Raw genomic sequence first — 24996 nt, 5'->3', positions numbered from 1 at the left:
TCTAGCAGGAGGTTCATCTGTCTGCCTCTTTGATGTCAGATTCTTTGGATCCAGCTGCAGTAGTGTGTGATTAGTTTCTGTGCCTTATCATTTCATCAGTTTTTCCAAGTGCAGTTGTGGTTTAAGCCTTCACTTTAACTGCTTTTGACCCCCTAATATACTCGGGCAACTCTGACTCCGTAGATTGATGTGCAAACTTCTTTCCCTGTGTTAGAGAGGACATGGCGTCCAGCTCCACATTCACTCTGGAGGACAGTGCCATCTGCCTCACCTCGGAGCAGAGCACTATGGACGTGGACATAGACCGCGACGATGGATCTGTTCTCGATGTCTACTTGGTGAGTTGTCGTTCCCTTTGTGCCGCTCTATTTGTGGTCTCAGCTGACCATCACACTGGTCTAGGTGTAGGTGTTGGGAAGTCCAGTTTCTCTGTTTAAATATTAGTTAGTATCATCTGTGCCTATGCATATTTAGCTTCCACAAATTTTGGAATCATCTCATCTCCTACTTCCACACTGTACCTTTTGTCTGTTTTCCTGTTAGGGTCGTGTTCACATTACTCTTAGCAACAACTTTTTACTTCTCTCAGATGTCATCTTCTGGTACATACGGTACCACCACATTCTGCGTTTGCTGAGATTGATCCTTTCCTCCCCTTTCCTTTCTTCTGCCCTGCAGTGAAAAGAGCAGCTTTACGACCTTCATTTCCTCCTGCGTTTTACTCCTGCCAATCATCAGACAATCGCCGCACTCCACTGGACAGGCCGCACTGGCCTTTTGACTCCACTTCCAGCGCTGCTAGATCCACTTTGCCACTTGTATTGCCAAAACATAAAAAGGACCGAGAGGCTCCACTGGGTGATGGACTAAAAAAGAAGACACCAACAGAATCACAGCGATGGACATCCGCAGGAATCACGACATTCCATCGTACTGTAATAATGTGATGAACATTAGGCTGAATTGAGTGCCGCTTCTTAGAGCATGTGTCAGCGCAGTGCCATTAAGTTTTATATATGTAGAGCATACTATTTTCATGGCCTACACAAAGATATAAACATTTAGAATAAAGTATATATGAAGAGAAAATAGATACGCAGCATACATTTCTTTTAAACGTTTCTTTCTGCTGACCAGAAAGAAATGACTGATGATTTCAAAATTTGCAGCTGCTTTTTAGTTGCTGGTTGGATGAAAAATGTTTACAGTGAATTTACGGTGGCACCCCGGTCCCCGATGACGCAGGACGGGACGGCGTCACGGGAGCGGACGCGAGCCAGCTTGTAGCCGCAGCCGGGCGCGGACGAGGACGAGGAGAGATTCATATGAACGGACTGATTCAGTGAACAGACTCTTTGATGGTTTCACAAGTCACCGAGGCCGAAGGCAGACTGTGACGCGGTGAAGGTGGCCGCCTCACCCTGGCTGCGGCCGGCTGTCTGCGCTGCTCTGAGAGGAACCCGAAACTTCAGACGCACTGGCAGAGGAGCTGCTGTAAAAGTGCAGTGAGAGACGAAAGCCCGAGTTACTGGATCACGGATGAAGCAGAGAGCAGAAGGACGACGCACTCGCTCTTGATAAAACGGCACTTTCGATGTTGGTTATGATTACTGTAAGAAATATTTTTCTCTGAGGACGTTTGGTTTTTAGGTGGGTGGGCTACCTGACGTAAGCACAGATTTGGATGAGTGAATATGCACATTTTTTTTTTTTTTTTACATATGCACACCTCTGTAAGTCATTGCTAGTACATGTACACAGAGACAATGAAGGACTATTGTAGATCATTTTGATGTGGAGCTACTAGTTTCGTGAGGTTTGTGTCATGACTGAAGATGCTTTTACTCAGGATATCCTTTGATACTGAATAAGCGTGTCCTCTTGAAGAAGTTATGAGACCCGACTTGGACACTTTGAAGCTGTCTGATAGCTCTTCATCAAGACCACATCCAAACTTGTATTGTTGAATTCCAAGATCACACCTGTGTCAGTTGAGACCATAATTTATTATATAAATCTCAATAACTTTACCATTTGCTGAAAAAAAATATTTTAATCGCTGAATGTAAAGACAATGTGTATTTATATATAGAGACTCCTATAAATAAACTGCTGAAATTCAGTGTCTGTCTTTGCTTAGTCATACTAAAGGTGTTGAACTGTACCATCTCTTTATGAGTAATCCCAAGAATCGAGAGTTTTATCAAGCTGCATATCAGTGCTAGTTTGCTAATTTGTCAGTCTTGAATACAGAAATGACCCACAGTTTCAGGGTGGCGTCGCTCTAAGAAAGTACACCGTGCTCCTTTCTGTTGTGTAACAATTTTAATTTACAGAACATTGTCAAATTGCATTACATTTAGTGCAAATAATAACACTTCTGATGTACAACTTAGAAATATACAAAGTGTGTAGATTCCTTGACAAAATATCAAAATTAAAAACGCTAAATGCATTCTTCAGCTGATGTTGCTTATAGATCTTCTCTCTTCTAAATCATCAGCAAAACAATTATCCAGATCCTTTCTAACCTCTGACCCCTTAGACTAAGAATCTGATTGGAGGATTCTCAACCATACACATCTACTGATTGCAAAACTCCCAACTTTAGATGACAGAAAACACAATCTAGAGTAAATAAAAATCTTGAGGTAAGATGATGTGAAATGCTGACCCTTACCCCCACTTCATTTCAGTGTCTGTTGATAAATGCACATCTGGTGGCTGTACAGTAGAGATGGCCAGGATTTTTAGGGTCCATCCCGGTGTCTAAGGCATTTTTGGGGGGCGATTTATCAGTCAAAGGGCAGGGAGGGCACTGCTTTGTACTGTACGGCATGTGAAATGTAATGTTACAGTATGACTGAGGGCGTGGGGGTGTAGATGATATCCCAATCAACATCTGTTTGCCTTATCCTGAAAAGCAGCAGCAGGACTCGTGCTAGCCCTGGGCACACACTGTAGTGAGGCATTTAATTTACAAAACTTACACTCCTGATTTGGACAGAACAGTTCCTCACTGCTTCATCAGGGGCTAACATGGGGGAAAAAAAGAGAACCTGGGGCATAGAAAATTCACCCACCGATCTCTCAATGAAAGATAGGTTAACCTTGTATCAGACGCTATGGTCGGTCGATTGAAAATGTCTGTCAAAGACCATGTGACACATGGGGGGAACAGACAGGTACACGCTAACAAAGGACCACAACTTAGCGTCTATAGACCACAATCACCTACATCACACAGATATCCAATTATCGATGTTCAATTCAACTGTCAAAAATATCGCCCAACGAGTAAATTAGACTTATCGACTGCTATTTATCGCCCGCTAATTTCCTACGCCCGTTATTGTCATCAAATTCAAGCACATTTCTCACACTGGCAAACTCAAACTCAAAACCTATTCTGTTCTTCTCTGTACAATACGTTGTGTCCATAGTGCTCTCTGAAAGTTACTTTATAACAATCTAGAAATATAAAGATTTCCGAGAAAAACATGTTCAAAGCTTTAGGCTCTGCCCTCCATCAAACTACAAAGGGAGTCATCACTAGAGGGACAGGAGAAGGCAAGAAAGAGGAGATACTGTACCACACCTCATCACTGCTTTCCCTGTCAGTATGATCTGTTTTCCTCTCTCATGGTAGCAACTTTAGCAGCAAGACAAGAAGCTGTGATACTAGTGATTAAAGCAAACCCAAGTCAAGAAGTATGTAATCATAAGAAATGTACAAAACAATTTACAAAAAAAAGCAAATAATTGGTAACAACGATTCAAAAACCACTTAAGAAATCCTTGAATTTACATACAAATGTATATCCATGGCCAGCAGATGATGTTAAAGTCATTAATGTGGCTGGGATGACAACTACTGATGGGTTAAAGACGTAAGCCAGTCTTTTCTATACATCAGTGTCCTCGGGGACATCCTGGATGGCATGGTATCCTGGGTAATGTAGTCTGAATACGCATTCTAATTGACAGGTGAATGGGTCATGTAGTCAATGAGAGCCTGTTCAATGTTGAGAAAAGTAGTCTCTCCAAAGGGCAATCTCCGCCCTCCACACACTTGAAACAAGAAGAGGGATGATAAAAAGTTAATATCACTAACATTAAGAAAACAAAAATTTAAAAGACTTTAAAAGCCCATATGCTAACTGTTTTTACAGCTCCATGTGACAGATAAAGCAACAGCCAAGGATTTTATTGTCCATTAACAGTGCATTGAATGTTTCAGCCTTTCAGTACCTATCTACCTACCATGCAACAGAGGATGCAATAGACTTGGGAGGTTAGTTGCTTGTGAAGTTGTAAAAGAGGATGTGTTGGCATTGTTGGTTACCTCTTTATGTTTAGAAGAGGATGGGCTTCCCAACAGTTTTCTCCTGGACGTAGGAGGTGAAGCGTTTGAGGAACTTGGGGTACTCCCTCTTGGCCACGGCTCTGAGGACCGAGGCTGGGGCCCAGCCACCCGGGTTCACTGCAGCCAGACACAGAAATGATCAGAAAACAATGCATGTAAGTGCTGGCATATGATAAAACAGTGATCCCACAGCATACAGGTTCAGTACCTGGACACTCTGTTCTTACTTTGTCAACACGGGACACGGGAAATAATGTTTAGGTATCTGCAGTGGAGGCCAGTGGCATAAGAGATACAGGCAGCAGTTTGGGCGCCCTCTAGTGAGAGGCAGGGATGGAAAACTTTTCCCCCCTCAAACTCCCATGACCTTCCCTCAGGCTCCACTAACACTACAGTCTACAGCTGGCTCAGGGAGCCTTCAGCAGCACCGCCCCACGTCTCAGCCTGCTGGCCCACAGGAGGTCTAGACTGAGTTCAACATAACCGGCACCATAAAGGCAGGCACACACACACACACACACACACAGTGTTACCCAGGTTAATAGTTCAGACAGCTGCAAGTTGTTCGATATGCACAAAGACAGCATGATATAACATGGTTGTAATTCATAATTTGAGAATTAGTTTTGGGACATGACCCGTGTTGAGTGCCAAGGGCGGATGCGTGATCGGTGATTGGTAAACAAACTATTTTTTCTTTCACTTTGACTTGCGGCTATTTCAAGATGGGTTCAGCAGCTCCAGTTTTCACATTTAAATAAGTCATAAGAATTTTATTGTCCACCTAGCTAACTTCATCCAACACTATAGACTTCATGTTTGCTAACTCAGGTAAAAGTCTGGGCCTTGTTTATTTGAGCTGACATGAGCTGAGCTCTCTAAGGGCTTTGCAGTAAAAATCTTTTTTTATACCGGTAATTTTCATAAATGTAAAGTTTCTTATCCAGTTTGCCAATGCGCTGGTTTTAATATTTGCATTCAGATTGAAAGTGTAAATTAGAGTGTCCAGGGATATCATTACCGCTCTCTGTCTCCTCCATAGCTGCAGGGAAAAATTCAGCGGGTCTTACTTGTATGGGTAGGTTATGGCTTGGGTAAAGTGAGATTTAGTTTTGGCATTTAGTTTTGATGTCAATAGTAAGGCCCGATATGATCAGACTGATGATGTTACAGAGGCTTTGTGCTGCGGCCCACTGCATGATCTCGCCTCGGGCAACAATGACAGGACCAACACTGCTTATATGAGGTTGATCAATGATTAGGTTAGAGCAGCACTTACCGTTGGCAACGTAGGTGATCTTACAGAGGATGTTGTCTCTGCTGATCTCCTTATCGCCCTCTGGTGGGCTGACCAGCGTCTGGCAGATCATAGCAACATTGATTTTGGCACGAACACACCGGTTGGTGGGCTGGAGGTTAAACAAAGTTGAGGTTAGTGGGAAGCTCAGTGAAGAGTTAAGAGGTTCCTAATGCAAATCATGCCCACACCCGCCCCACAGCTCATTACCGCCAATTTGCCATAGAGTGACAGAGATTGCAATGTTTAAAACCTCCCATGCTTTTTCCCTATTGGAATATTTGAGGTTAAGGCTTTATTTGGAGAGCTGAGAAAAATCAGTACAAAGTACTGTAGTTATGTGCTGCTAATACAGTTACAGTAAACTTACAAGGGCGTTGTCATGGTCCACAGAGAAGTTGCAGACCAGCCACGTGTCGGGATCGTTCTCATTGGTTGCCAGGATCTTCCTGATGGCTGATAGATAGAGCACGTCTCTTTGAGAGGCAGGCCACACTCTCTGAAACACAACCACTGGCAGTCAGGTGCAAATCAAGTAGGCAGCAGAATTTTATTGGGTCACATTTACAGCAACTTTTCAGCATCGTTTCAACCACTGTGAAGTCAACTTACCTTGTGCGTCTGGTAGACTATGACGGCATTATCTGAGAGCGTTTCCACTACGTTGAAGTTTTCAATGGTGGCTGTGGGAGGAAAAGTTTAGTCAGGTTCATGACATGCAGACAGAAAGATCAAAATATCTAAAACAACAGCTTTGTATCAGTGGTGTAGTTTTAACAATATGAGAACACTGATATTTGATGACTGGCAATGCCTCATGGTGATGGATGAAGCCGTAGACTTACTCTCCCAGTCCAATCGAACAGCCGTGTCCCAGAAGTAGTGGCAGACCTCGTGTCCCGTCACCCCTTTTACAGCGTGTGTAGCTTTGAGAGGGTCCAGGACGATACCATTCTCCTCCACCTCCCTCCTGTACACCTGTTACACACACACACAGACACGTGCATAGAGTTTGAGACAGAGCAACAACTTGACAAATCATATTAGTAATATGAACATAATTACAAAGTCTCTACATAACATGGGGGACGAAAATATTGCTATATATATACAAAAAAAAATCAATCAAGAAAAACACTATGTTTCAGACCCTCTTAATTCTGCTAGGCACAGAGGTTGATCATTTGAGTTTCCATTTTAAAAAAGTACTTTGCTACACTTCTAAGTAAAATTTCAAGTAACTTTGCAAATGGTCCCTGCCTCTGATCCATCAGCGCTACTGCTGCAAACAAAGTAACTTATAAAAAGTTAGCAGTGAACAAGCCATAAATATTCACAGCTAACAACCAAGGGCAATGAATCATGTGAATAGTTTCTCTCCTCACCTTCATCTCTCCCTCCTCTATTACCAGCTGCCAGTTGGCATCTCCACCCATATCCTGAAGAGAGTAGGTCATGTGATTCTGCACCATCTCCTCCACCTAAGAGACAGACAGATATTCGTTAACTTAGGGCGTTAGTGTTTCAAACGTTTATCTTTTTGCACCAGCCTCAGCCAGAACATGTTTTGCACGGGATACATGGTTGGGGAGAGAAAGAGTGTGAATACCATGCAGTAGGGATGATACGCTCAAGGCAAATGTGTTTTTTATAGTCTTGAGCTATCAGCACACCTAGGTGCTGATATTACATTTCAGAGGTTTTGATTATGCAACTGGAGTCATAGAAACACTTTTTTTTTGCCTCAGAATATTCTGAATTTCCTAAGAAAATGCATCTGAAACAACTGAGCAGTGACCAAATATGGCACTCAGTGAAACTATGGAAGTTGCATAACAATAACGATAAAAGACCTGAGCCTGCTTGAGGGTTTTATTCAACATCCCCACAACGCGTCAAGGACACAGTGCATAGCCTGCTTGGATACATGCCTACTCATGCTGACGAAGACACAGAGGGAAGGTGTTAGAAAGGGTGGAGGCGTAAGTAAAGAGGCTTCACTAGAATCCAGTCATGCAGCATCTGCTGAGCTCAGCATCAACTGTTTTCCCCACACCGGTGGTATGAAACCCATTATGTGATGAAGACAGTTAGTTAGTCAAGTCACTCCAGGAACTTCACATTTTGCCCTTTTAATGTTTTTTTTCTTGGTGTGTTAAAAAAATTCACCAAGGGCTCCAATATAAAGAAAAAGACATCGGTTTAACAGTCTATACAACTCGCAGGAAAACTTTTAGTGAAATCCTGGAGAGACTGGTTAGTAGTCATTCGCATGCTATCTGCTCTGTCTGGACAGCAGCGGGCGTTAGCATCCCGCTGCAGATACGGTAGGTAGGTGGTGCTCTCTGATGACCAAGTACAGTACCTGGGCGCTGAATCTGTGAATGTCATCTGAGGCACTGACTAGTTCAACGGAGGACAGGGAGGAGGAATGGCTATGGGGCTGTACAGCAGAGAGGAGGATTGAAAGAGAAGGGAATGAGAAACAAAAGAAACAGAGAGGCGTGCCACCGCAGGAGTGACAGTCCAGAAGACAGCACCGTCACCTGTTAAAGCACCACTGCATGTGAAGACGTTACATATCTAGAAGCTCTCAAAATAGTACAAGCTGAAAAATGTTTGAATGGGATAAAAGGCGATGCATGCACACATTATGATTACAAGTTATTGTCAGTGCAGATAAGTTTCAAGGCTTAATAGACATGTAACACTGCTTGTTGATTGATTGGTTGATTGGTTACAGTATAAAGACTTCAGAGCAAGAATGATGGAAACGTCAGAGACAACATATCAACCAGCTGAGTAGTCACAAGTTAGGATGAAACAAGATGGAAATAAGATCCATACTAAAGAGAAAATGAGAAATGAGTGGAGTACCTTGGTGGCAAATCGGTGTGTGCCGATGGTGGAGTAGACGTCTCCAGGAGGAACGGGAGTTAGTCGAGGTATCCTGACCTTCTCTGACTGGCACTGAGGGACAGAGAATAAGAGTTTGGTGAGAGTGAAAACATAAGAAGGTGAAGAGACACTGAGATACACGTCTGTGTATTTATGTCATTACACAAAACTCTGTCTGTCTTATTGAGAGAGAGAGAGAGAGAGAGAGAGAGAGAGAGAGAGAGAGAGAGAGAGAGAGAGAGAGAGAGAGAGAGAGAGAGAGAGAGAGAGAGAGAGAGAGAGAGAGAGAGAGAGAGAGAGAGAGAGAGAGAGAGAGAGAGAGAGAGAGAGAGAGAGAGAGAGAGAGAGAGAGAGATTTTAGTATGGTTTATGGACTTATTGTGTCTTAATAAAACTCATGTGTAATGCCTATACCCATCCAAACAGAACAGGATGGTTTGAGTGTGCAGATAAAGGTCTTGACCACACCTGCTCCTCTATCTTGTCCTGTCTGTCCAGAGCAGCTTCCACAGCATCGAAGAACTCATCCTCGTTGATCAGGCTGTTGGGCCCCTCCTGTGGAAAGGCAAATGTCAGCAACACAGGAATGCTGGGTAAACAACCTTGACCAAGGTGCAGCCCGATGATATAAATGGACTCTCTTGGACAGTCAAGACATGAGACTATCTAGCTGTTTATAATCCATTTAGTTTATCTAATTTCATCTTGCCTCGTAGTCTGGGCCTCCGTAGTGTGACTTTTTCTTCAGTTCGTTCATGGCAGATTTGTAGGCATCCTCCACCCTTCTCCTCTTCTCCAGCTCCTGAAAACGCAGAGAGAGCAGCACAGTCATTATGAGTCCAAAACTTTTACTGTACTTAAAGAACGAATAACAGCAACAGCACATGTGAATAGACACACCTAGTAAAACATCTGTGTTGCGTCTAAAACTAATCCTCTACATTCAGATAATGAACACCAGGATGGTGTTATAGAGTTGGAGAATATTTCAACCCCAGTGACGATGCTCCTTCCATCAGAACTCAGATTACTGCTGATAAAGAGTCTGCTATAAAAAGGGGAAGACCAGAGGTTCAATCCTGACCCTGTTCTGGCAGTCTGATTCCTACTTATTCATGTTCAGGGCTGTTCATCTGTACACAGTGAACTATGGGCTCACACGTCACAAACAATCAAACAAACCCGCCACACCATTGGGCTGTGTCTGCCACTCAAACAGGTTTAACCTCACAATGTCTCATACGCGGCCAGAGGCAAATACACACACTTCAGACAACTGAAGCTGGGAACAACAGGCTGCTCCTATACAATGGTGAACTATAGAAGCTGGATTATCTTCCAGTGCCAGATCTGCTCGCCATGCCCCACTTTGGAGCACAGAAACCTGGCCAACCAGCCAGAGAACTTGCCCTCTTATCAAGATAGTGACAGAAAGCAAGAGCAAAGAAATCCTAATACAATAGAATCTGTAATGCAGACTTAATTCAACTGAAACCAACAGCAACTCAGCACAAGAAGCATCTTACATTTCAGATGATATTCATTCATTCATTAATTCACACTCCAATAAGATAAAGCCTGTGACTTGAAGCAATTGTGGCTGAGGAGTATGTTAAAATACAAAACAATAGTGTTTTCTAGAAAATAACTACTTGGAGGGAAAAAGGGAACAGGAGGAGCCAATGAAGTAAAACGAAGTGTAAAGGAAGCTCCAGACGCACAAGACTAGGGACAAAAAAAAAAAACATGAGGAGGTCCTGTTGCCAGCTGTGTCTAACCGGCAGACAGACAGACAGACAGACAGGCAGGCAGACAGACACCTACTGTGAAGAAGAGGCTGCAGGTCTGTAGTGGGATCCAGCTCTTCTGTGTTTGCTGTTTGAGCACCTCTCTCCTCCACTGTAGCGAAGGCTTCCAGAAACTGTACCAAGAGGTCCGGGCACTCATTTTCTAATTCACTCTCTGTACGAGTACGCTTGTGTCTGTCTTCTTCAGCTGAATGTGTGTCGCTCGACTCTTTTCTCTCTCCCTAATCCACATCAGCAGCTAAACTGCAGACACATAACTACACACACATGAAGCCTGGATAGTTGCAATCTAAACAAACTGAAAGCTCTTCCTGACTTTTGTACATTTTAGGGTTGGGCAGAAAGGCTTGACAACAGAAAAAAAAAACTGGTTTGGCAACATCAGCTTATCAGGATAAGCATGCAGAGCTTTCAAGCCCAAAGAGAGGCACACCACTCTCTGGATAGAGAGCACAATCAATGAATGACAGAGTGCTGTGGGAATTCCAATCATTCTGACTAAAAAAAACAAGAGATCAATAAACCACGGTTAAGAAGTCGTGTCTGATTTTCATTCTGTTGGACTAGGGGGATTTAGGGGGGTGTGGACTCCCTGAGAGTTGACTGAGCACACATGCTCTTTTTCAACAACGCCCTGCTTTAGATTCACACCTGGGAGCTGCCCAGTTCAACCACAGTCTTCCATTGTTGACCAGTAGGCAGCTCTACTGGAGCAGCTGGGGGTTAAATGCCTTGCTAATGGCCTCCTTCACTTTCCTTGCTAAAACAACAAAATTGTGTAAAAATAAAGCAGAAAAAGCAGAAAACATTTACTAATACACGGGATGTGATGTAATAATCCTTTGTGCCATAAACAATGGCAAGCGTCCATACAGAAGCTCAAGAATAATGACTAAAAAAAGCATGTCTGAATTGCCACCTAAAGGAGAAAGGCTTAGCTAAGCGAACCATTTCATTCATACAATTACAACTATTCAGTTGGTACAGATATTGTGTATTTGAGCTGTAATTCAGTTTGAGAGCCAACACCGAGAGATCACCAACTACCCTTTATAACACACTCCCTCGCCTTTTCAGTAATAAAGTGCCCATCATCTAGACTAGTATGAGTAGCTGACTGTTTGTATATAAGCGATCATGTCTAGGCCATTCAGTGTGTGTGTTGTGCCACAGCTTCATCGCCTGGAGGACGTACACTGAAACTCTAACCAACCTCTATCCAACCAACTCCATCAAGACAATGGAACGGGTGACACTTTATTTTCCCGGTCCGCAATTTCCTAATAATTTCCTTGAAAGAAACTGTTAATTTCTTAGGTTTCCAACAACTTCCTTTCTAGGAAGTTGTGGACACGGAAAGTAAAGCGTTACCACGGAACACAACAATTAGCTTGACGAGATAAGTGACGTTTCCACACGGCAGTGGCTGCTGACACGCCCACTGAGCAAACTGCCTGCCATTCACAGAGAGTGTCACCGTGTGAGTGACATTTATTTTGATCCGTGTGTGTGGAGTGAGCACATACCTTGTCCAGTCTCTTCTGCCAGCTGTCCTCTCGTTTGACCATCAGTTCGATGCAGTGGGACAGAGTGGACAGGATGCCTGCTGTGGTGGCCTTGAATGTAATGGCCTCGCCCTTGAAGTCAATACCGTTGATACCTTTGGGACTGGCAGGGGGAAACACTGGCACAAATACAAAGAAAGAATTAACTGAGGGAGACAGCTGCCTCAAAAATACAGTTTTTAATATTCAAATTGTACTCGACTAGTATCTTTCCCAGGCCTGGCTGCCGAATCGATGTTTTTCACAGATGTTTTCAAATAGAGTAAACTATTGGTCATACAGTATCTGTGGGTCGATGGTGATAAACTCACATTTCTCTTTGCTGCCATTGTTGTTGTGAAGGTAGTCGCCGTCGGGCCGTGTAGTGGTGGGGAAGTCATCTTCGTCCTCCTCCACTACTGGAAATAAAACAACAGCAATCTTTCATCCGTCTCAATCGATCTACCTCTTCACTGGTAAACCCAATTATATATTAGACAGCTGTGATTTATTTAGACCTTTTATTGGAGGTACAGCTCATAGTGCAGAACTCAAAATCATTTATTTTTTTGCTACTTTTCCTCAGCAGGACAGGTGCAGAGGGCACAATACCAAATTTCCAGCACAAGAGCAACATTCAGATTAAACTGTAAGTTGATTTAAGCTACATAAGACAGCAAGTTCAATATGAAAGTGATTTTGAACGCTACAGAGAGGTTATGCCTCTGAAATTAAACACCCTACAAAGTGCCTTGTAAGTGGATATTGATTTGAGTTTCCTTTCCAATGGGTCTTACCAACCACTCTCCCTCAACTCTCATACCAAGTGAAACAGGTAAAGAGGTCCTCATCTATAAGCCCTTTCCTTTGTCAATGAACATCAAGACAAATTCCTTCTTCCTTCCACACCGCTCCTAAAAATCTGATGTTCTTTTTTTTACATCAGGGTGCCATAGAACTGAGCACCAGATTAGATTGAAAAATGCAACCTTTTTGGCAAATAAATGTGTTTCTTACAGTATGTAAGCAGTGTAATATTGCATTATTAGTATAGTATGTTGCAACAGGCTACCTCTGTCTCTCTGAAACTCATCTTTGGAGACAGCGTCAGCGCAGGAGTCAAAGTATTTCTGCAGGGTGTCCACTTGTCTGCACAGAATGTCCCGGAAGGTCTCCATTTCCGCCAGCTTCTCACGCAAGCTGTGGCCCTTCTGAGCAGAGACAAATACAAATAAAGACATTGCGAAGAAACAAAAAGGGAAAGAGATTGACTGGGAATCATGCATGTCACGTATTTTTCTGATTCAGTTCTACAAAAATGAATGCACAACACAGTCAAGAAAATGACTACACAAAAGTTATTACTGACAGATATACTGAACTTTGACGGGGGGTAGTAAGGGCATGCTGGGTTCCAACTCAACTTGGTCAGAGTTTGAATGTATATTGATGGAAATACTTCAGAGATGGCAATGAGTTATGCAGTTTTACCTTGAAGGACGACGTGGATGTGGCAGACAAGGCACTGGCCGCTGAGGTGAGGGACAACATGGAACCATGACGCCTCAGACTGGTTTCTGAACCATAACCCGACTCAGCCTGCACACAGAGAGAGGGATGGAAGGAGGGGGAGGGGGGGGGGGGGGGAAGAGAGAGAGAGAGTGAGAGAGAGAGAGAGAGAGAGAGAGAGAGAGAGAGAGAGAGAGAGAGAGAGAGAGAGAGAGAGAGAGAGAGAGAGAGAGAGAGAGAGAGTGGGAGTGTGTAAAGTGACGCAGATGGAGGGAGAAATAGTGAAAGATGATGGTGGAAAAAAGTAACGGGGAAAGAGAAGATACATGAGGAAAGGAGCAGGAAGGAGGGAGGAGAGAGGAGGTGATAGATGATGGGGGAAGTGTGAGAGGAGAAAAATACACCAAGCAGTCAGCAATATAATTACTAATTCTGTATCTCATAAAAACCAGTGAGAGAGACAGAGAGAGGGGAATCATTTCTAGCAGTTAGGCCAAACTAAATCAGAGTAGCACCAAAACCTAGACAGACAAACAGCCTGTAGAGAGGGACTGGGACTGACGAATAGGCAAATACATCAACCCAGCAAGTAGGCCCGTCACTAGGGTACATGGGGCGCAGTGGAAATAAATCACACTGCATCCATAAGTGAACAGATCTAGGCTTGATTGTGACTTTATGAAGGCACACATGGGCCTAATAGGACATGCAGTGTGCCGTCTCCCTTGGCATTATAAAACAGATCTACGACCAGCCAGGCACTAGGGAGTGGCGAGGACTTCATTTGTTCCTTTAAAAGGCCAACTTACGACTGTGCAACGCTCGAGACTGCCAACTCACAGAACTACAGATGTGTGTATGTGCACTCACACCCACCCATCCACACACACACACACAAACAAAGCAAGTTATTCCTGTTTTTTCCACTTCCAACTGTTAGCAATCATGTCATTGCGTCAGAGAGACAGTAAATTCATGACGCAACATCTGAGCTCCAGACTCCTTATTCAAACACTGGAAAGATTCATGTGAAACAAGTAGCAGGGGCAATAGTCTGGCATTCTTTTAACTGTGAATGAGGACCCTAACATGTTTGTAGTACGTGTTATTCAGTCTAAACTTACTCAGTGCTGGTCCTGGCCCTGGCCTCTAAGCTCCCTCCTAATTATAAAATATACACTAAAACACGGGCTATTCCACTTAGCTTAGTTAGCGCGCAGAGTAATTTCTGAGATCAACAATTGAGTATTGAGTAACAGTGAGCAGAGTGAGGAGGAAGTCGGGTGACAGACACGGGAGAACACACACACACACACACACACACACACACACACACTCCTCTGGTGGAGGATCTTACGACACAACAGAGCATGTACACTAACTGGTGGATAGCCAGAGGGCTGAGGGGTAGGAGTGTAAAGGTCCAGGTCCATAAACATAAAAAATCTTCCTGGTTTGATGTTAATCTATTTTTCATAGCTTGCCCCTTTGTAATTTCTAAAAGTGTCAACAATGGGTGTGTTTACATGCACACAACACTTTGTTACTGTGATAATCAGATTAAAGAGATCATTAGATTAAAGCATTTACATGGTTCAAAGCAATGCGTTTTCCCAAAATAACCAATTATCAAATAAATCCATGTAAAGCCGGGTTAAGTTAAGAATGTGACATGTTGAGATTCAGCCAACGGCCATTTTGAGATGTCGGATAAAACGAGTGGAGATTCTGTACAGTCCCATAGCAGAGTCGTGATTTTGCAAGCTTCAGCTAGCTAGCTAAAAATGATCACAAAACACACTGTAAAAATACTATTATCAGACAAATTCCCTGTCAGACAGGGTATAAATTCCTTACATTTGGTAGATAAGATATACATATTGACCATAGTATACATCTTTCTGAATACAAGAAGAGGAGTGTGGTAATTGTGTTAAAGTTTGCAGCTAAGGTGTGAAGATTCATAGTTAAGTTTATACTCCAACAACAAACAATAAAAAGATTATACTTCCTTTTCTTAAGTAGATACTACTGCTCAATAAACAACAGACATGATTTGTAGAAGATGATGAATGAACTCAAGTGTCATACCCCTAACTGACCAGTATTTGTGCCTTGATGAAAAAAAACATGCTCATTCACTTTGTCAATTTTTTTCTTTGCCGATGAGCTCACAGGACACCTTGATTCAAGCTGTATTAGCCTCAGTGTTAACATAATCTACTCTTTCCTGCCACCACTACTCATCAAGTGTGTAAACAAACACACACACTGCACCAGATCATCTACTCCTGTGACCTTTTTTTGACACATACACATTTTAAAAAACTGAATGAATTCAGAATGTAAGGTGTGTACATGGCTAAATAAATAATAGTTTGACCAGAAGTGTGTTAACCAAGTCATGCTTACACTGCTTTTAACTCTTACTGTTTAAGATAATTAAGTAATTGATTTACATAACAATTGCTGTAATCGCAGTATTGCATTAATCAGATTAAGATTATTAGCATGCATGCTAATTAAATCATTTGTTGCTAGTTTGGACAGAGACGAAGAAGCAAAGCAACGCTGGAACTGCAATGAACTGATGGGACGAGAGGACATATTTATGACAATCCCAGAGGCTGCCATCTTTATGCACCTGGTCCACACAGCCATGCAAACTAAACACCCACTCAAACACAACACATAAAATGGCTTTGGCTTTGTGATGGTAATGAGGTTGTGCACGGTTGCTGACCATAACAACCACTATGTAGGCTAGGATATTATTATTGCTGAAGAAATTAGCTCTAGCTAGTCCAGCGCACAGTCATACAGCCTCAGTTCAATTTCTGAAAGAGTGACTGATTTCTGACAAGGAGTGGCATGCAGCAGAGTACAATGCTAAAGCTAGTCCATCCAGTGCTTCTAATGTGAACAACAGCAAGCATGCAAATGAAAAATCCATTGACGCATGAAATGGAAAAGGGCTAAGATGGGTCATGTACAACCATCACTCATGTCCCATCACTAGCATACTAATTGAAGACTGGTGAGTGACTGAGTGTGAGCTAGCAGCATGCCAACGTGCTAGAAGCCCACCATTCGGCCATTCCAGCAGCCAAAGCAGAACAGGGCACTGCTGCAGTCCTGACGGCTCGCTGGCCCCAGCATGGCCCGGACGCTCCCCCAACACTCTGACAATACAGAGGTTTAAATCCAGTACTCCCGTTTCCCTGGACACACCTCACTGAGGAACAAAAGGGAAGAAGAGGAGGTGGAGAAGAAAAGCCATACAGGCTCAGCTCAGCCCGTGAAGAAAAAGAAAGCAGAAATAAGAGGGGAAAGGGAGGAAGAAAAATGCTAAGCAGTCATTTGGTCCGGAGGAGTCGGAGGAAAGGAAGGCACTGGCTGCTCTGCGAATCAGGAGAGACAGAGACGGAGACTGAGCCGAACGCAAGAGTCCTGCCGTTCCTCGGCAGAGCGAAGCAGGTCTGCTCTCAGTCAGTTCTCGCGCAGGCACACATACAGAGTCAGACACACACACATACACACACTCCATCTTGCTGCGTACATATATCAACGGACCACACACCCTGATATGTGAAACCTTTTCATCTTGTTGTCCATCTTTATGTCCGGCATCCATAATTGATGTTAGCAAAGAACCGTGGCGCTGCGTGTGTGTGAGAGAGAGAAATAATGGGTGCACGCATGTATTAGAGACAGCCACTGTCTATGTCCAGGGCTGTTTGTGTAATAAAGCAGCAAAGTGCCAACTGGGTGGGTGAGTGAAGCAGGCTAGCTTGTGAAAATAACAGAACAGATGAGAGAGAGAGAGAAACAGAGAGAGAGAACAGATGAGAGAGAGAAACAGAGAGAGAGAGAGAGAGCGAGAGAGAGAGACAGGGAGAGAGACAGGGAGAGAGTGTGAAAGATAGACAGTGGGAGGGAGAGAGCAACATTTGTCTGGATCTTCTGCTTTTCTTCTATATCTCTGTCTCTCTTCTTATCGTTTCTTATTCTGATTTGCTGAAATTCACCTGTAAAGCATGATCTGGGTCAATACAGTGTGCAGGCTGAGCCAACAACCAGCCAGACGAAGGGGTGGAAATACTCAGAGAATATATGTGGGGACTTCCCCCTATCCTTCACATATCACCCCTCTTTCGGGACTGAATGGAACAGTCCTCTCGGTATCAGCAAGAGTTTATGTGTCCCCCTTGATTTTTGCTGCTGTGTGGAATGGCTGATAAAAAAAACATGCATTATTCATCAAGAGCTGCTCTGTCCCCATCTAGCACGACTTATTCCACCGACACAAACACTCCCACACACAGACTCACACAAAAAGTGTTTTGCGCCTAAACAATGACAACCGGAGTTCATATTAACGATATGCAAATGATGGTTGTTGGCCTTTGCAATGTTGCTCATAAGAGAGGTTTAAAAGCTGTCATCATGACTTGTTTGACCCAGATTAAATCAAATTTAAAGTGGTTAGACACCAACTCATCCACTTCAACTCAGTTTGAACAAAGTATGACACTGGTACTGAAAATGTCACCGCCATCCCGCCTCCAAAAGTAATTTACCCAAGTTAAATGAAGTTACACAATCTACATTTGACTTAATCACCCACTAGGGTTTGGCGATTAGACAAATAAATCAGGGATTGGTGATAGGCTGAATCCATCAACGTTGGAAAGTCTCTTGCCGATTTAAATTACTTACTATTTGGTAATTTAAGCTACATGCTATTTAGGCAAAAAGTTGTACATTTAGATTTAGAATTATCTGTCCAAAGAATCAGAGATGATAACACTTTCCACCCTGTGTTTCTGATGGGATTATTCAGCATTTGGAGTGGAAACAACAACAACTACAACTGATGTGTAGATCAATGTTTACAGACCAAGTAGGCCTCCAGAGCACACAAACATACTACTTCTACAAAGGGTCTACCAGTCCAAATAACACCACACACATGCACACACACACACACACACACACACACAGACACACACACACACACACACACACACACACACACAATTGTAAGTTTATACTAAGCAGCAGAAAGGTGATGCTAGATCCTATCCTAAGCTACACTGGTTCATGTCTTCTTACGTTCTTACAAAATCATTACAACAGAATCTAAGCGATGGACATCTAGGCCAACTAACATGCAAGTCCCTCTCTGTCCAGATGGGAGCAGTGCAGACACACTCACCTAACCCAGTGCTGCAGGTAGTGCTGCATTAGCCTCTAGCTTTCTGAGGAGGTTACTGTAGGACAGAGTCCAGACATAACCCTGAAATTATCACACACTGCCGTTAATGGGCTAGAGACCTGCGGTCACTCACACGCAGCTCACAGGCCAACACCCAGTGCCACTAACAAAACTAACTTCAGCGCTGGAGAGGAGCAATGGATCGAAATTCACAGAAAAGCGTTTAATTCTTCAAGGATCGTGCATTTGTGTAGGTCTCTCAGACATACACAAAAGAAAAATACAATTTTAGCTTGTCTGGGCCCGCAAGCTTCTGGATTTTTTTCAGAATTTGGATCCCATGATAGTCAAATTAGACAGGAATTCATCACTTTGCATATCCACCTGTAGTGCACAGTCTGCACACATATTTCTTACTCTCTCCCACACAGATTTCACCACAAGACCCAGATATCAAGCAATTACGCAGTGTATTGGCATCACCAATTCACCCACAATCACAGTTAATCACACCTGTGTACTGTCTGTAGAGTTTTCTCTAACAGTATAAGCACTGCAAGAAGAATAAAATCAGGACTAGATAAATGGATAATTAGTTCAATAGTTACCAAAGCCACCACTTGACAAAGCACAGCTAGTTGTTCTATGGGGGTGCAAGACAATACAAGGCTGGTACAACCTCTTTAATCAGACTGTTTGCCTCGAACCATAGGCCAAGATCACACTTAATACACTGAATGTGTTCATCTCTGATGGAAGTTCATTCATTGCAAACGCGAGAATGTGTTGTTGCTGCATCATGTTGCATGAGTTGGGTTTATTCTACAGATACGTTGATAATGCACACACAAACTAAAGCAGATCTTAACATGTTTGAGTCATGGGATCCTTGCATGGAATTCTGCACATATTTTGCAGCAACATAAATGCATTACGGATTAAGCGTGATCCCGGCCTTAGTGTAATGCACTTCTGACTGAAAAGACAAAAGCTCTGACTAACAATTATACATACAGACACACAAACTATCACAGCAAACGCATTAGCCTAAATATGACCTATGCCACAGTAGCTATCTAAACTAAAGCACTTCTCTAGTAAGCCAGGAAGACAAAGCCAACGCATTTTGCAGACTTTATGTTGGGACACCACACATCATCGACTAGATGTTTACATAGAGTGTGCAGCTGCTGGGTATCTGATGACGAGGGATACCCCCACCTCAACTTCTCACTCCTCAGATTCCCCACATTCCCAGGGTGAGGGGTTGAGACCTTGTCACATTCCCGAATCCCCGTCCCACCCCACCCAACTCACTGAAACATACCAGATATCTCCCTGTCTAGTCCAAGCAACACCCTGGCCCCCCACATCACCCTTGGAAACAGAATACCTAACAAGGTGAATAATGTAGCAAATAATATGGTTTCAATCCCGCCTAATGGATAATAAGGTAAACTTACGACTCAAGACCCTCTAAATTGACATTACATGGCACAAGACAGTGGGTGTTGATTCCAGATAGATACCAAACAAACCAAAAAATCCATGACCATGTCTGGGAATGGATTCAGACAAACTGAGGGTCTGTAGTTGGGCTGAACGATTTTGAAAAAATATCTAATTGCGATTATTTTGACTGATATTGCAATTACGATATGATTTGCAATATTAGAGGGAATGATAATTTTTACATCATTATTCTCATTTTCATTGAAAAACATATTAAAATGATTATGGTGTGATTTTTACGGGGATCTGTACCAAACAAAGATGTTTTCTTAAGTCTGTAGAATATGATGTGTAGGCCAGGACATCTCTGCAGCACGACAATATTTAATTTAAAATGGTATTTTGACACACATTTCACCTTTAACAAATATTGCGCCTCCTGCGATTTGAAAATTGCAGTAGGCCATATTGCGATTTCAATAAAATTTTGATTAATTGTTCAGCCCTAGTCTGTAGTATACATTTATTTATCAGGCCTATTCAGTTCACTTACCTGCAGCTAGGCACAATTCCTGTGTAACTTGAGCTAACAGAGAGCACGAGAAAGTCTGTATAACAGGCAAAACCAGGGGGGACAAGGAAGCCGGTGAGACAGATCCAGATAATCTCCGATGAAGAAAGAGAGCCCTCTCACACTCACCCTGTGCAGCTCTATCGACTCAATCCACTGGAGTCTGTGCTCGGGGTCTTCGGCTCTGAGGTACCAAACGCTGTCGTTCACACTGATGTCAAAACGACACTCGTCAAACTCGTGAGGCTGCAGAGAGAGAAGACAGGGTTCATGAATAGTAATGAAGCAGAATATGGGAGCAATGTCAGCATGTAATATTGACAACCACAATCTGATGAGGCAAATATCTGTATGTGCATGCTAAAATACAAGAAACTCAATGTAACATTCTCTCCATTTCAGAATGAAAACATTGAGGAATCAGAGTAATAAGCCGGCTATAAAGCCTCTATAGTCCTCTGTCTGTTCATGACGTTGGCTGAACTAGCAATGACACATTCTTGACACACATGGATTCCATCAGTCACAGAAAAGCCTCTGCCACACAATAAACAGGAATTTTAATTAGAAACTGATGTCTATATGTCTGCAGACGCAACCTCCAGCAACTCCCACAGAGCTGTGGAAAAGACCAAAGATTCTTCCAGCGTGCCTTCCCCTGAACCTGGGTTGTCTTAACCCATCCTCCTACTACTGAGCCAAATGTCCCTCCCCCATTCTGCACTGTACCCCACCCAGCTCCCACTACTGACCGCCTTAGGAATCCAAGCACGTGCACCAAGAATTCCCCTGTTTCCTCTGAGATTGGAATTTGACCACAGCACTGAGGAGAGGTCTGCTCTGCTCTGCAGTGAAGTAAGACAGCGTTGCTTCTCCTCCTCGTTTTCCTCTCCAGTAGCACCAAGCTGCTCTGTCAGCTGACATAACCTCATGCTGCCAGAGTTTAATTAGATTTGCTGAATGACACTCATGCACTGTTTTATTTGTTGCCACTGACAACAGCAACACACACTCCCCAGCTCTAAACACCAACTGCTAGCCTGCATAATTTAATGCAACATTAACTTTACACACCAACGCTAGTTTTCGATTTCACAAGCTGAGTAATATCTGGGATGCTGGTGAGGGCAAGTGGTTTTCTCCAACCCTTTAGTAGTGCTTTCTATTACAGTCACCAACAACCTCAGAGTACAAGTTTCACTTCAGAGACAGGTGTAACATTTGCATCTCCCTCCAAACTTTCACTATTAGGAGGGCCGTACACACTAACCTCAGGTCCAACCGGACATTACGCCCTAAATACATAGGCTACTGTTCACTCAGAGAATCCTATTCTATCCAACTGTGCTGTATCAGACACGGCCCATAAACCTTCGCTTTACAATCCAGTTTATAACTCTTCCTTTCTGCCTGGAATGTTCTCCTTCTCCTTGAGTAAGCACTACTTCAGACTGATACTGTACACGCCAATGCTGCGGCGGCTGTCTTCTGTGCCTAAGACTAACGCATCATCGGTGTTATGGAAAGAGTTGGTTATCCCTCAAAGACTTGGGTGTGTCAGTTGAAATAAGGGACATCATGGACTCTATCTTTCCACTACCTAAGATCTATCTTGAGACTTGCGTGTATGTGCATGTGCATTTCTGTTTTTTTGCGCAACAATGTAGTATTTACAACTGGAACAAAGTTGGTCTAGTAGTTTACTAACACAACTGATATGTGCATCGAAATATAACTGAAGGAGTTGGTCAACAACAAAACATCAAAGCATAGACAGAAGCTTGCACTGATGTGACAGTTTGATACTGTTTGATTTCCTTCTTGGCCCAAGGTAAGAATTTTCAGACAGTTACATTTCCTACATATTTATCAATCATAAGAGGACAGTCTGGTGTGTGTCTGCAGCCACACAGCGAATAACAGACTGATGTTAAGCAAGAGGAGAAGCAGGGGCTTGTTTCCGCATTCCTGAGCCCTCATACCACAGTCTCCTTAGACAGCATTGGCTTTAGATATTTGGGAAGAAGGGAGAGGCAGTGAGCCGTGGCTGTGTGGGTCATACTGCTCTGATTATTAGTAAGGGAGTGCAATCAAACTGGGTGTGTTGTTAGTTAGGCTGCTATAACAAAATTACAAAACACCCTGGCTTTCATGGAGCTCCACTTAGGCCTGCACAAACACAGGAACTGGCGTAATACTCTCTCAAAAGACCACGTTCACTTCAGGGAACTAACTTATTGCAACCTCTCGTGTTGTGATTTTAATCCAATTCTGGGTCATTTAATCCTATTGCACAAATCACAGTAAAACCATTTGTTTGGCCTCTGTACTGGGTGGCGGCATGCTTAGAGAGAATGGTGAATATTTAACCAGGGTGTGGGATTTCAGCTTATCTGCCCAACAGGAGAGGCCTGCATGGGGAGAATACAGGTCCAATCGCCAGAAACAGAAGCACAGAACAAAGACTAACAGTATGCGGTCCGAGCTTAAATTACAACAAGAGGAAACAAACGATTTCAAGTATCCTGTGAAATAACTATCATGGGGCAAGACTTTTCAGTGTGTGCTCAAAAGACTACTGACGCAAGAATGCCCTGGTCTGCTAAACTACAGGTCTCTATCCTAACTGTGATCTAAATAACCAGCTCATTACTGGTTAATGTTTACCTTTCTATCTTTGAGAAACATGGTTTCAAGGAATACAAGTCCACCTTCATGCTAATAACAGGGAAAGAGAAGATCAAAACACTGTGTGACCTGCTGGAGAGGTAACTCGACTCCCAAAGCACTGATGCAGAAAATGAAGGCTTTCACAGTGCCCCGTCTCATTTGCCCTGACTCACTGAAATGCTGAAAAGGCATTCAACTCACTCTGCTTTCTATTAGTGCATTACATATCAGTAGAGTGATAGCCTTTCCTCATTCTGTGGCAAATACTTACTGTGATGACAGCCTTGCTGAGGCAGAGAGAGCCCCTGCAGCCGTACTCCCGTTCATCCTCTGACTTGTAGTAGCTCAAAGTGTTATTTTTCAGCACCACCCATCGGTCCTGCCATCCGTGTATATAGTTTGTCCACTGTAAACACAGAAGATGTAGGACAAACAATTAGCCGGACTGCACTGGGCAATTTGTTTCTCTGCTGGGAATTACTTCAAATAAATGGTGCAGCTCAACAGCAGTGATGTTCACCTGGAAATTGTCGTAAATGAATGGTAGTGGTGGTAGTAGTTGGTAGCTAAAACAGTAATTTCTAGCATCACACAACCTCATTAAACAAGCAAATTGGTTCACCGACCTTGCTTAGGACGCCTCCGAGCTCCACAGGCTGCCCAGATTCTGGATCCACATCCTCATCTGACCCGGACGATGAACTCTTTTCAGACATTTAGTTGCAAACGCTTCAAAGCAAACTTTAACGAGCTGTAATCAGTGAACCGAGCAAGTTAGCGTAGAATAGATCAAATGCGTCACGGTCGAACCCGTTATTACCGTTTTAAACGAACTAATTGTGCATAAACAGTGCAGCAAACATTAGCTGGATAACGTAATCAATCTTTGGTCGTTTGATGGACTTCAACCTAGCTGTCTTGTAGCTAGCTAGTCTGTAGGTGACAGGTTGAGTCTCAACTTCTCGATTTTGCGGGCTTTGTTTTGAAACTGATGGCGATTACGAATCAGACTAGCTAGCTAGCGTTAGCTGTCAAACGACGCAACTGGCTAACTTAAACAAGCAACTTGCGATTGTAACATTGTTAACGTTAGCTAACTTAGCAGTCGATTACGCAAAATAGTCGGTGATAGGGAAGGCCTTCGTATTAACACTGCATCCTCAACTTCAAGCCACGAATGACGACAAACGCATTGTATCGGTGATCTGGTTCCGCAGTTTAGTTAGCACTAGCGAATGAGCTGACTAGCTTGTCTTCATTCGGGTCGGAGGAGGAGCCGCAGCCACGCTTCAATGTATATCAGGGATTTTGACTGAGCTGCGTCAAGCCAACAGCACATAACCCGAATGAGAACGGAAGTCGGACGATTTTGCCTTCAAAACAAAAGCGTAAAATTTGTCACTTGGTGAAAAAGGATTAAGCAAATAATTACGAGTGGAAATCGACTAAAACATGTTAAAATTAAGGATATTTATTTAAGGATAATTTTCTACATATTTCTCCGTAAATACATTATTTATTTTCACTCTGATATTTTGAATAATTCAGAAAACATAAGGGATAAAGGATTTATTTTGGACAAAATTACCGGAAGTAGTAGTTTTTATTCTGGCTAACTTGACACTAATGCCGTTCTCAAAAAGCAGCTGGCTAAATGGGTTCT

The 24996-nt window shown here is 43.1% G+C and overlaps 2 protein-coding genes across 7 annotated transcripts in view; one reads left to right on the top strand and one right to left on the bottom strand.

Moving 5' to 3' along the window:
• The window catches only part of pip5k1bb (phosphatidylinositol-4-phosphate 5-kinase, type I, beta b), a 38198-nt gene extending 36057 nt beyond the window's left edge, over positions 1–2141 (top strand). The window contains exons 14-15 of the mRNA XM_071899646.2: positions 215–338; positions 679–2141. Of these exons, the coding sequence (XP_071755747.1) occupies positions 215–338; positions 679–681 (127 nt within the window). The 3' untranslated portion in view covers positions 682–2141. The remainder of the gene's footprint in view (positions 1–214; positions 339–678) is intronic.
• Positions 2142–2312: 171 nt separating this feature from the next.
• Positions 2313–24621, bottom strand: LOC139912029 (ceramide transfer protein). Of its 6 annotated transcripts, none has more exons than XR_013505043.1 (18): positions 23960–24621; positions 23605–23739; positions 20793–20909; positions 13405–13512; positions 12986–13124; positions 12246–12332; positions 11896–12053; positions 9271–9363; positions 9030–9116; positions 8541–8633; positions 8029–8106; positions 7049–7144; positions 6509–6641; positions 6276–6346; positions 6034–6162; positions 5646–5775; positions 4264–4483; positions 2313–4071 (listed from the first exon to the last, which is right to left on the bottom strand). XR_013505043.1 is itself a non-coding variant. In XM_071899706.2 (18 exons), exons 1-17 carry the CDS (start codon positions 24047–24049, stop codon positions 4356–4358), a joined length of 1872 nt encoding a protein of 623 aa, XP_071755807.1. In that variant the 5' UTR covers positions 24050–24621; the 3' UTR covers positions 2313–4071; positions 4346–4355. The 6 variants fall into 6 exon arrangements, 5 of the variants coding, with proteins under 5 accessions (XP_071755807.1, XP_078141219.1, XP_078141220.1 ...); XM_071899706.2 differs by having other exon boundaries at positions 4346–4483; XM_078285093.1 differs by having other exon boundaries at positions 4346–4483; positions 12246–12329.
• Between the last annotated feature and the right edge of the window lie 375 nt (positions 24622–24996).

This window comes from Centroberyx gerrardi, chromosome 8, assembly GCF_048128805.1.
Source record: "Centroberyx gerrardi isolate f3 chromosome 8, fCenGer3.hap1.cur.20231027, whole genome shotgun sequence".
NCBI classification, from domain to species: domain Eukaryota; kingdom Metazoa; phylum Chordata; class Actinopteri; order Beryciformes; family Berycidae; genus Centroberyx; species Centroberyx gerrardi.
This window is presented reverse-complemented; position numbering and strand designations above follow the sequence as displayed.

Coding starts and splice junctions, on each gene's coding strand:
- LOC139912029 (XM_071899706.2), bottom strand. CDS start 24,049: ATGTCTGAAAAGAGTTCATCGTCCGGGTCAGATGAGGATGTGGATCCA. Junction 20,910..23,604: donor TCAGCAAGGCTGTCATCACA/GTAAGTATTTGC, acceptor CTCTCTCTGCAG/CCTCACGAGTTTGACGAGTG. Junction 12,333..12,985: donor TGAGTTTCAGAGAGACAGAG/GTAGCCTGTTGC, acceptor TTTTATTTCCAG/TAGTGGAGGAGGACGAAGAT.